At 39.7% G+C, this 11,371-nt stretch overlaps 1 protein-coding gene across 1 annotated transcript in view; it reads left to right on the top strand.

Annotated features, from left to right (window-relative positions):
* The first annotated feature begins 5,046 nt into the window (after positions 1-5,046).
* The window catches only part of MRPL33 (mitochondrial ribosomal protein L33), a 47,569-nt gene continuing 41,244 nt past the window's right edge, over positions 5,047-11,371 (top strand). Inside the window, exon 1 of the mRNA XM_042477152.1 lies at positions 5,047-5,149. Within this exon, the coding sequence (XP_042333086.1) occupies positions 5,065-5,149 (85 nt within the window). The 5' untranslated portion in view covers positions 5,047-5,064. The remainder of the gene's footprint in view (positions 5,150-11,371) is intronic.

Here is an 11,371-nt window from a genome sequence, read left to right as displayed (position 1 = left end):
TGATGAATTTTAGATGTGAATTATTTTAATATGCGTACATCTTATTTGTCCTTTTAAATTCATGTATATTTTAACTGATGTGTTTTAACAGATGTTGTTTGCTTGTTAATTGTTGTTGTCCCCCACCTTGATCCATAGGGAGAGGTGAGTAAGAAATAATAATTACTTCTTTATTATTAATTGCCATTACAGAGTCAGATTTGTCTGACTTGTTTTCAACAACACAAAGTTATATCTAGATCTGGCCCAAGCTTCTGCTAAGAGTAGCTAGACAGATTTGTTTTTAGCTATGAGGGAACTACAACATTTATTTGTTTTTTCAGTGTATAGAATTGCTTGACATTTTGTCTGGTATATTTTTCTGTTCTACACAAAGGTTCAGGAACCCTCTCCTTCTTTGCCTTTCAGCCAACCTATCTCTTGCTCATTCAAGTTTTACAAGGACACAAAAATAACCCAAAGAAGGCAAATGTATAAAAAGGCTGTTAAAAATAAAGTGTGAGGGATGGACTGTCAAGCCACATTGCAAGAAGAGGAGCTTGCTGTCTCCATTAGGGAAAGATTCCCCCAGTTTCCCATGAAATAAATACTTAATATGGTAAGCAATCACATCAGTTCTGATCTGAAGCAATGGTACATTCTGGGATGTGTAGTTCAAAGCCAGAAAACAATATAAATTGTATTTGAAATGTGAATCTCAGATTCATGTGTGATCAGTACTAGCTCCAAAGACATGAACCGTGGTGATCTTTGAGCATGTCTGTGATAAAAAGCTCCGGAGGCAACTTCTATTTGGGGGTATCTCTGTTGCACCAGAAACAGACAGTCCAATGATATGTGAGCTGAGACACTGAGATTCATGCAAGGCTTTTTTTCCCAAGGTTTCTGTGTCGGGCAAGAGCCATCTTAGCTTCACCCCCTTAGGAGTTTCAGCTATATATAGTTGTAGCTCATACTGAACCATTTGCCTCCTGGTCAGATATCTCTTTAGCAATAACAAACTGAGATTATGTGAAGAACTTAAAAAAGAATTTCTCCCCTGCAGGGCTATATTACTTCCACTGTCTACAACTGTCATATCTATAAAGGGCAAGAATCTGGAAAGAGGGAAGAAACAGAATTTTTTTAAAAGCCTCTCTCCATGTGGAACCAAATGGACAAAATTCATAAAACTGTCTTAGAGACAGAGATGATGATGATGATGATGATGATGATGATGATGAAAATGATGATGATAATGATGAATGTTGTAAGGGATTTACATATGTGTAAGCACTATAATTATGGTAGTATACAGCAAATCCATACTCAACACACCTCTAATCCTCACTGACTGGGAGGCAGCTGCTGTGATCAACAGGAGTTGGTTCTCAAGTCACTTGGGAAGCAGCAGACTACCATTTCCACTTCCTTCCCTGAGTAATTTCCATTGTGAAAAGCAAAAACAGGGTCCCTGACACAATTCCCCCTCACACTAGAGGTTGCTCAAGTGAGGAAGTTGGGTGGGAATGTCATTCAGCTGCTTCGTGGTCAATGGAAACAGACTCCTGCCAATTGCAGCAGGTGCTGCCCAAGAAGTGGGGACTGGGAGACTTTTGCAGTCTCTTGTTATTATTGTGTGCTTTCAAGTTATTTTGGACCTAAAACAAACTTATCATACAGTTTTCTTGGCAAGATCTGTTCCGGGGATGGGTGGGGGGGTGCTTTTGCCATCCTCTGAGGCTCAGTGTGTGTGATTTGTCCAGTACACTTCCTTGGTTGAGTAGGGATTCAAAACCTGGTCTCCAGAGCTGTAGTTCAATGCTCAATCCACTACACTATGCTGAGGACATATCCAAGTCCCCCTGTTCTCAACTGCCCTGCTTAAGTCCTCCAGGCTCAGAATATGACCTCCCTGATTTGATTTATACTAATCCCCTAGCATGTGGTCTTCCTCTCTTTCTACTGCCTTCCACCTTTTCTAGCATCATTGTCCATTCTAATGATTCATGCCTTCTCATGATGTGGCCAAATTACAACAGCCTCAATTTAGTCTTGGTTTCCAGAGAGAGTTCAGGCCATCCCCAGTTCTCAGAACTCTTCTCCAGCATCCTTCCAAATCCAAGTCTTCTTCTAATTTCTTGGCTTCAGGCTCCTTTCTGATCAATATTTGATCCAAGATATGTGACCTCTTTGACTACTTTGATTTTCTCACTCTCTGTGGAGAATTCTGGTAGATCTTCCATTTCATTATTTTTATTTTCTTAATGTTTCACATTAAACTTACCATTGCACCTTCCTTCTTGACCTTCTTTAGCAATTGCTTCAGATCTTTGTTGGTTTCTGCTAGTATTATTGTGTCATCTGCATGTCTTAGGTGGCTAATGTCCGTTCCTCTGGTTTTCACTCCTCCTGCCTCTGAGTCTAAGCCTGATCTGTGTAGGATATTTTCTACACCTAAAAGTTTCTCCAGATGCAACAGTACAGGTACTTCTTGTTCTCTTCCTAGGAAAGGAGCAGTTAGTTTTGTGTAGGACCAGGACAACCTGATTCTCATGGAAGTTACTTTTCTGTTGCTAATGGAGCTGAAATTTTATTACCTGTCTTTTATTGCCCCTTTTTCCTGGTCCCCACATGGCCAAGAAGGAGAGTGGCTTCTGCTTGCACTGAGATCCCTACTGATAAAACAGCTGAACTACAACAGAAATAATATCTGATACAAAATCTAGGCCTGTGACTTTCCAGGATGACAATGGGGCTTTCTATACAGCCCTTTGGGACGTCCGGAGGACGTCCCATTTTAAAAAAGGGGCGTCTCTTATAGACGCCCCTGTGCCTAGTACGGACTCCGTCCGTACAAGATGGCGCCGGCCCTTCTACATGGCCGGCGCCATCTTTACGTACTGGACGCATAGCGTCCAGACGTGTCGCGCCGCTTCTGACGTAGCGAGCGCGCCCCTGGCGCCTCGCTACGTCGCAAACGCGACGAAAAAAGAAGCTCCATTTTGGAGCTTCTTTTTCGGTCCGCGCGGGAGTCGGGCCGTGTGAAGGCTCCGGCTCCCCCGCGGACCTACTGGCGGTGGCGGCAGACCGCCGCAAAGCGGCGGTCTGTACCCCGCCATTGGAAAGAAATGACTGCTGGGGTGCCATAGGTTTCTGTCCAGGGCCCAGTGGTATTAAACAACTTTATCAGTGACTTGGATGATGGAATAGAGGACATGCTTATCAAATTTGTAGATGACAACAAATCAGGAGAGGTTACTAATACCCCAGAGGACAGGATCAGAATTCAAGATAACTAACAGATAAGAATGCTGGGCCAAACTAACAAAATGAATTTCAACAGAGTAAAAGATAGGATACTACACTTGAACAGTAAAAATAAAATGCACAGATATAAGATGGGTGACACCTGGCTTGATGGCAGTATATGTGAAAGTGATCTAGAAGTCTTAGTGGACCACAGGGTAAACATGAATCAGCAATGTGATGTGGCATCTAATAAAGTCAATGCAATTCTAGGCTGCATCAATATAGTGTCTAGAAGATTGCGAGAAGTAATAGTACCACTCTATTCTGCTTTGGTCAGGCTTCACCTGGAGTATTGTGCCACATTCTGGGCACCACAATTTAAGAAGGATATGGACAAGCTGGAATGTGTCCAGAGGAGGGTCATGTAAATGGTGAAAGGTCTGGAAAACATGCCCTATGAGGAACAGTTTATGGAGCTGGGTATGTTTAGCTTGAAGAAGAGAAGATTAGGGGGTGACATAAGTTAAGGGATGTCATATTGTGGATGGAGCAAGCTTGTTTTCTGCTGATCTAGAAATGAGGACCTGGAGCAATGGATTCAAACTGCTGGAAAAGAGATTCCACCTAAAGTTCTTCCTAATGTTCCTCCTAATGATAAGAGCTGTTTGACAGTGGAACATGCTGCCTCAGAGAGTGGTGGAGTCTCCTTCTTTGGAGGTTTTTAAACAGAAGCTGCCTGGCCATCTGTTGGAAGTGTTTTGATTGTGTCTTCCTGCATGACAGGGGATTGGACTGGATGACCCTTGCAGTCTCTTCCAGTTCTATGATTCTATTCTTCTTCTTTCTTATACTATATGATTTTTTTAAAGCGTCTTTTTCCTGATGAAGGAACCTGCAGAGCTTTCAAATGTAGTTTGTGTGTTTCAGCTGGCTAATAAAAGTATCACATTTTTGTGAATTCATGATTTCTTTGTATTTTGGAGATGTCTACATACAGAACGTTTTTAAAGAATGTCCTGGGGGTGTTGTACTGTTTTAAAGTGTATGGTTTTGAAGTTCTTTTATCTTTTTAAATTGTATTCTATTTTTTAAACAAGTAATCAGTTTTAATATTGTAATAGTTTAATTCTATTTTAATGGTCACTTTTGTATGTTTTTAATTGTACTGTGCTTTTAAATCTTAAGCCATGTTGAGTCCCAATTCTGAGGAAAAGCAGGCTAATTAATAATCATAATAATAAGTACAAAATCAAAGTACAAATCACAGGTTTTTTATAGGATGGAGCACTAGTAGTTAAACTGGTATTAAACTTCTAAAATTGTGCAGAATACTCACAATGACGTTTCCCAGTCTTCATGTATGTGGTATAGATGGGATTTAAAATCAGTAATTTTAAAGTTAATGAGTTTTAAAAGTGGTGTGTAACTTCTTTTTTGGGTGGTGAAGTGCTAGATATAGTTTCACATGAGCTACTGCAAACAAGCCATTTATCTAATTGACATGAATGCTGTGGATACTGGAACAGTAGCTCCGTATTTGCTCTCATTGGCATTCAACTCCAGCTTGGACTTTGTGGTCAATGGGCATTACAAAAGAATACCACACACATCCTCTGCATCCTTCCATCCTTCCTCTCCCCAAAACCAGCCACTGCCCCTATCTAAATCACAGCATAGTGTTTCCAGGCAAGTAGCAGTTATGTAATATTTCTCCACTTTCGAGGGTGGAGCAGGAGAAAAGGACAGATGGGCAGCTGTTATGAAATGGAAAGAGGAAAGATGATCTTTTAGCAGGGACTGGGGAAAGGTCATGTTAAACTCCTTTTGCGTCAGATGAGATTTCAGCAGTGTGTTGGTTTGAGGTGCAGTGGGATTGGAGTGACTAGGCAGAGAACAACTGCCAAGAGGACTTGGGGAAGTAAGTTATTAAGGAAGTTTCTTTTGCAAGCAGTGTCTGCTCAGAACAGATATTTCAGATATGTGCCTGTTGCTTTCTTTGGTCCCTTACACTTCCTTCTTTTATTTGTCCTTTATTTTGCTTGTTGCTCAATGGTATCTGAGTGCTTCTAGAAAGAATAAATCCATGCTGGACTTTCCATAACTGTTTGGACTCCTATGCCTATCAGTGTAAGAACAACTATATTAGTCCAATATACTGATATCCTGACTATACAAATAGCCAGACTGTCCAGGGGCATTGGGAACTTTTGTTTGGAACATCACAGGGTTCAGGCATGCTAGCACTATATATATATATATATATATATATATTAATAATAATACTTTCTTTACCTGTGCTAGTATTATATAGTATGGACACTATTATCATGAGAAATAGGCCAATCTGAATGACTGCTCAGGATTCCTTCCAGCAATATAATTCTTAACTACAAAATTTATATATTTATTTATTTATTACAGTTTTTGAATTGTTTGGAAGGTGTGAAAAGAATCTAGGGAATTTTAGTAGTCCACAAATTAAGATTGAGTCAGCAGTGCAAGCCAATGTAACCAGAGTATAAGACTAAAGTGCTCAGACTGAGGGACGTTGTAACATAACTCTATTATGCTTTGATCAGAACTCACCTGGAATACTGCATCCAGTTCTAGGCACCATAATTCAGAAAGTATTTCGAAAAGCTGGAATGTGTTCAGAAGTGTGTGATCAAACTAGGTAAAAGTCTGGAAACTAAGGAAACAGCTAGACTAGCTGGGTATGTTCAGTCTGGAGAACAGAAGTTTGAAAGATGATATGATGATAGAAATTTTTAAATATCTGAAGAGATATCATGTAGAAGATGGAGCAAATTTGCTTTGTGCTGCTCCACAGACAAGGACACAAACTAATGGATTCAACCTGTACAAAAGGAATGGCGCCTAAATACAGTGGACCCTTGTTATACGCTGGGGTTTCGTGTATAACAAAATCCGTGTATGCTCAAGTCCCATTAAATATAATTACGTAGCAAAATGGTGTCCCTTATAAATAATGGAAAATCAAGGTAAATTTATACTTTTTTGGAACATTTTCAAACCGTGTATGCTTAAATCCGTGTATAAAAAATCCGTGTATAAGAAGGGCTGACTATATTATGAAAAACCTCCTGAAGGTACAAGCTGTTTGATGGTGGAATGGACTGCTGGTGGAATGTGATTCTCCTTCACTGGAGGTCTTTAAAGAGAAAATGAATGGCCACCTCTCAGGAGTGCTTTGTTGTGTATTCTTGCTTGTCAGGGGCTTGGACTATATGGCCCTTCTAGTCATTGCCAATTATATGGTTCTTTGAGTAGACCTATCAGTGTGGGTGGCCCTGATACAGTATTTCTTATGATATAACAAAGTATTGTCAACAGCAGGAATCATCTAATGGTTGCATCTGAGTGGGAGCTATGAAGGCCTCAAATGATATATTTGTGCATCCATGTCTGGGTGTAAGCAGGGACCAAAATGAGAAATCTGAACTTTTGGAAATGTTGCCTGGAAAAAAATACACAGAGTTGCTCTCAGCCAGAATCTCATGATATTGGTGGGCATCACTGACAAATGAGAGAGCAGCATCTGTTGGTGTGTTAAAGCTCTGAGTTGCATTTGTGTAAATGAACTGTGTGTCACAAAAACATTATAAGCCTCCAATGGCTTCATGCCAATCCCCACTTCCCCAAAGTATTGGTAAAAAATCACACTTATGGAGTCTTCAGTACTTGGAGGGTTGATGACATGAAGGAGATTTTCTTTCTATGTATCAACTTTCTTTATTGTCCAGCTCTCACATCCATACAATGGCTTGGGTGATCCTCACTTTAGTGTTCCTATTATATATTATAAGTGACATGGATAGGAGGTATGGATTAGAGGTGCTAATGTTTCTCTGGGATACCTTTTCACGTTGTCAAACCAAGAAATTAAAACAAATGAGCAGGGACTAAGGACAATTTCATGTGTGTGTATGTGCCTCCAAGTCTCCTGTCAACAGAGTGACCACGAATGAATACCAGGGGCTGTAAGCTATATTTCAGAGGAAGGAACTGGGAAAACACCTCTGAGTATTCCTTGCTTAAGAAGACTCTATAAAATTCATGGAGGCACTGTAAGTCAACAGGTGACTTGAAGGCACCTACACAACATACAACAATGTGCACTGAACTGTTTGGTGAACCAAACTTCTGCAACTTCCTCTCAAGTAATGAGAATAATTTATTTACTCCTCTTCCCTCCTTTCCCCCAGATTTCAGATCAGGTGCAGCAAGTTTGACTTGTGGACAGGAAGTGGGAGGTCCTCTGCCCCATTATTTTAACTTGAAGGAACTCTCTACACTGAATCTTCAATGAGCATTGATCTGTAATATATTCCACTTGGCAAGAAGTTAAGAAGTCACCGCCCTATCAAATAGCAAGTCTCTATTTGTTAAAATGTTTTTTGCCATCCGTGCAAACTTATGACCATGCTGATGTGTCAGAATGAGAATAAAAATACCACACTCCAAGATGGACAAGACAAAGAATGACCCTGGGAGTTGCAGGGTGGAATTCTAGCTCATTCCAGTAGTATAGAAGACACTTCTCTCTGCTCCATCACATGTCACTCCAATGCAAGGGTCTATACAAATGTGGGATAGGACTACATCTTAAAAGTGGCTGCCATACCATTTTGAAAAGCTATGGAACAGCTCCAAAGAAGTCAAATTCTTGACCTAAGTTGCCATAAGTAAGTTAATCTACATGAGGAAAGAATCAGATTTAGCATGGAACTGTATTAAATGTTTAGGCTGGCTAACTGCCTGCTCATTTACAGTGGGAAGCTATTGTGAGCTGTAGGGAAACATATAGGTTTTTTTCTTCTTCTTCTTCTTCTTCTTCTTCTTCTTCTTCTTCTTCTTCTTCTTCTTATTATTATTATTATTGTTGTTGTTGTTGTTATGCACTGAACTTTTGTTCTAAGTATTTATTTAGCATGATTTTGGTAGCTGACAGTTACTAGCTGATAGAAGATGGGAGCACCCAGTCAATGTTTACATTGTTCTGATATATTTAGCCTCTCTCCCATTCTCTCTCAGTCTTCAGTGTTCCTAACAGTTCGGTTACAGGTGGAGTATTTTTTTCCTGCCAGTTTTGTAGTTGACACCCTTACTTTCTTATTCATTGCCAGGAAAATAACCCCACCTGTTTGGCAATAGGATCAGATGCACAATGGTTATTTAGGGGGGGGAAAGAAAGGAAGGAAGGGAAAGGAACATTGCAATCATAATTGACAAGCTTTCTTGTTTTCTAAGAAGGCTTGGCACCATCTCAGATTGCTCTTTTGCTTTTTGGAGGCTGGCATTTTCTCTGTTGGAACAGGTAAATTCATGAATTAAAAAGCTGCCTTTAAAAAAAAGCCTAGTCCTATATACCACTGGTCTTTTAACCAGTAGGTTGTGACTATGCCAGAAACTAAAGTGAGTTGTCCAAATGACTTAAGGACTATTTTCACCATTTGCTTTTAGAATAAAAGAAAACAAATAAGAGCTAGAGATGAAGCAATATAGTCTTAGAACATTTTGCTGCCTGGAGCAAAGGAAATTCCAAAGAAAGAGAATGAGAGATGGCACGCAATATTCTACTTACAAAAGTTAACTGAAGTAGCAGCTGAAACTTTCTTCACCACTGGTGGCACAGTAACACCTCCCACTACAGTGTCCTTTCACACCGCATAATTATTGTTATCGTTTCATTTTAACTGACATGGCTCTATCCTATGGGATCTATCCTATGGAATCCAGGGATTTATAGTTTGGTGAGGCACTAGAGATCTCTGATGGACAATTTTAAATGCCAAAAGCACAAATCCAGGACTCTATAGGATGTTGCAATGGCAGCTAAAGTGGAATATAGAGCTATAATAGTGCAGCATGAAAGGGCTCTATGGGGGTTGCTTACAGGATATAAAGCAGGCTGTGTTGCAAAGAAAGCATTGTCCTCCAGAAACCTGCCTCCGCTTGCTGCCTTTTAGTATCTGCTGCCTGAGGCAGCCACCCACATCACATTGCTTCATGAGGGAGCTAGCCCAGATGTACAATAAAATACTACAAGGGGAGCCTGAGTTTTGTTCACACATGAGACTCTGACTGCCATTGTGATTTCTACTGCATATTCATACATTATGAAAAAGTATTTCCTGAGTTTTAATTTCACGGCTCATTTCATGACTTTTCAGAGCTGTACAATGACAACTAAATCCTGAATAGACTGGGGGGGGGGGGGAAAAAGGGAAAAAAAAAGACAAAATTAGGGGAGGAAAAAATTTTCAATTTTTTTTTTACACCAAATGGCCCCCCCCCCCCCCCCCCGAGTTAGGACTGGGTATTTTCTGGAATTTAAGGAGCCATTTTTGCTTTTCTGAGTCTTTGAAGGGTTACATTGCACCAACACAGCAGCCATTTTGAACAAACAGAAGTGGCATTGTGTCACTCCTGCTGCCTCTCTAGGAGTGATTTTTTTCTGTTGTTGCAACAGTGTTACAGAGTATTTTAAACTGGTTTTCAGTTAGAATTGTTTTTGGCTAAAAATGTAGAGGGGAGGGAGTTGCCCAAATTTTGCCAGGGGCTGGGATGAGGTTTACCATTTATTTATTTATTTATATTTCCTTTGCATGCTACCTTTCTCCCAGAGTGGGACCCAAGGCGGCTCCCAAAGAAAGTCAGTTTAAAAACCTTATCAATAAAAATGTAAAGATATTTTAAAATCATTTAAAAGACATACAGTCAGCCCTCCATATCCATGGATTCAAGCATCCAGGGCTTAGAAATATTTTTTAAAAAATATAAAGTCCAAAAAGCAAACCTTGATTTTGTCATGTTATACAAGGGACAACATTTCAGTATCCATTGTATTTAATGGAACTTGAGCATCCATGGATATTGATATCCATGGGGGGTCCTGGAACCAAACCCCAGGGGACACCAAGGTCCCACTATACAAAACTATACATCACAGTAAGAAAGAAGCTCCCCTGTTTACACAGTAAAAGCCCCCCGGAAAAATACATCTTCAAGGAAAGCAGTCCAGTCAGTATGTTTATTGAATAGCCCAAAGGTCATTTCAAAATACTCAAAACATAGTAATACAAGCAATGACACACGCATATACTGTATATAAAATGTTAATATAATGCACTAAGTACAACGTACCACAATACAATATAGATATGTATGAATAGCCTAAACATGCACAGCCTATATACAGACTATACAAATCTAAATGAAAATATACAGTATGTACTGAACAATATACAAATAAATAGGTAAGAATAAAAATGTTAAAACAATTGAACAGTAATGTGCAAGCAGTCCAACATCGGCTCTATTATTTTCATCTTCTGAAAGTTTGAAACTTAAGTCAAGGGGTTTTTTAACCCTGCCAAATGAATTTTGAAAGGTCTTTCTGCCAGTCCCTAAAAGGTCTCTCGTTGCATATAACTGAAATGGTTTGGAAGAGAAAAAGTATTTTGGGGTATAATATTTATTTTTATCACTGAGATCCTCCCTAACAGTGAGAGTTTCAGCTTACTTTACCTCTTCAGGTCTTGTCTGTTAATACAGTACTGTGAGCATGAAATCTGACTGATTAGTGTGTCTGGTTGTGAGGATTTTATATTGCCTGGTGTGTCCTGATTGGATTAGAGAGTCAGCTGACTTTCTTTGGGTTAGGAACTCATACTCTGGAAGGCAACTTTCTCCTTTGGTCTCATCAGCCTGGAGCCTTATTACATTAAAAACAAACCTGGAAGACCAATGGAGAGGAGTGTATTTATCTTTCATTCTCTGCATGACATGACATCAAGGCATTTTTGTTCTCTTCCAGTCTTAAAAGTATGGGAGTGGGTGATAAAAGTGTCGTAAAAGTGTCCCTTTTGCCAAGTTGGAAAAATCCATTTGGCAAAAGGGACATTTTTACCACTCTCTCCCACCTTTTTATGACTGGAACAGAATGAAAGTGCTTCAACGTCATGCAAAGACGGAATGATAAACTTGATTGTCTCTGCTTGCTTGCTGGGTTTGTTTTTAATGTGATAAAGCTCCTGGTCTCTAGTATAGCAGGTAAAGTGCTTGGTGACTACTGGCTACTACAAATTCTGATTCACACCATCCTTCCAATGCTTAA

Source organism: Sceloporus undulatus, chromosome 1, assembly GCF_019175285.1.
Source record: "Sceloporus undulatus isolate JIND9_A2432 ecotype Alabama chromosome 1, SceUnd_v1.1, whole genome shotgun sequence".
In the NCBI taxonomy this organism is placed as follows: Eukaryota; Metazoa; Chordata; class Lepidosauria; order Squamata; family Phrynosomatidae; genus Sceloporus; species Sceloporus undulatus.
The sequence above is the reverse complement of the archived record's forward strand: the minus strand, read 5'-3'. Positions and strand labels throughout refer to the sequence as shown.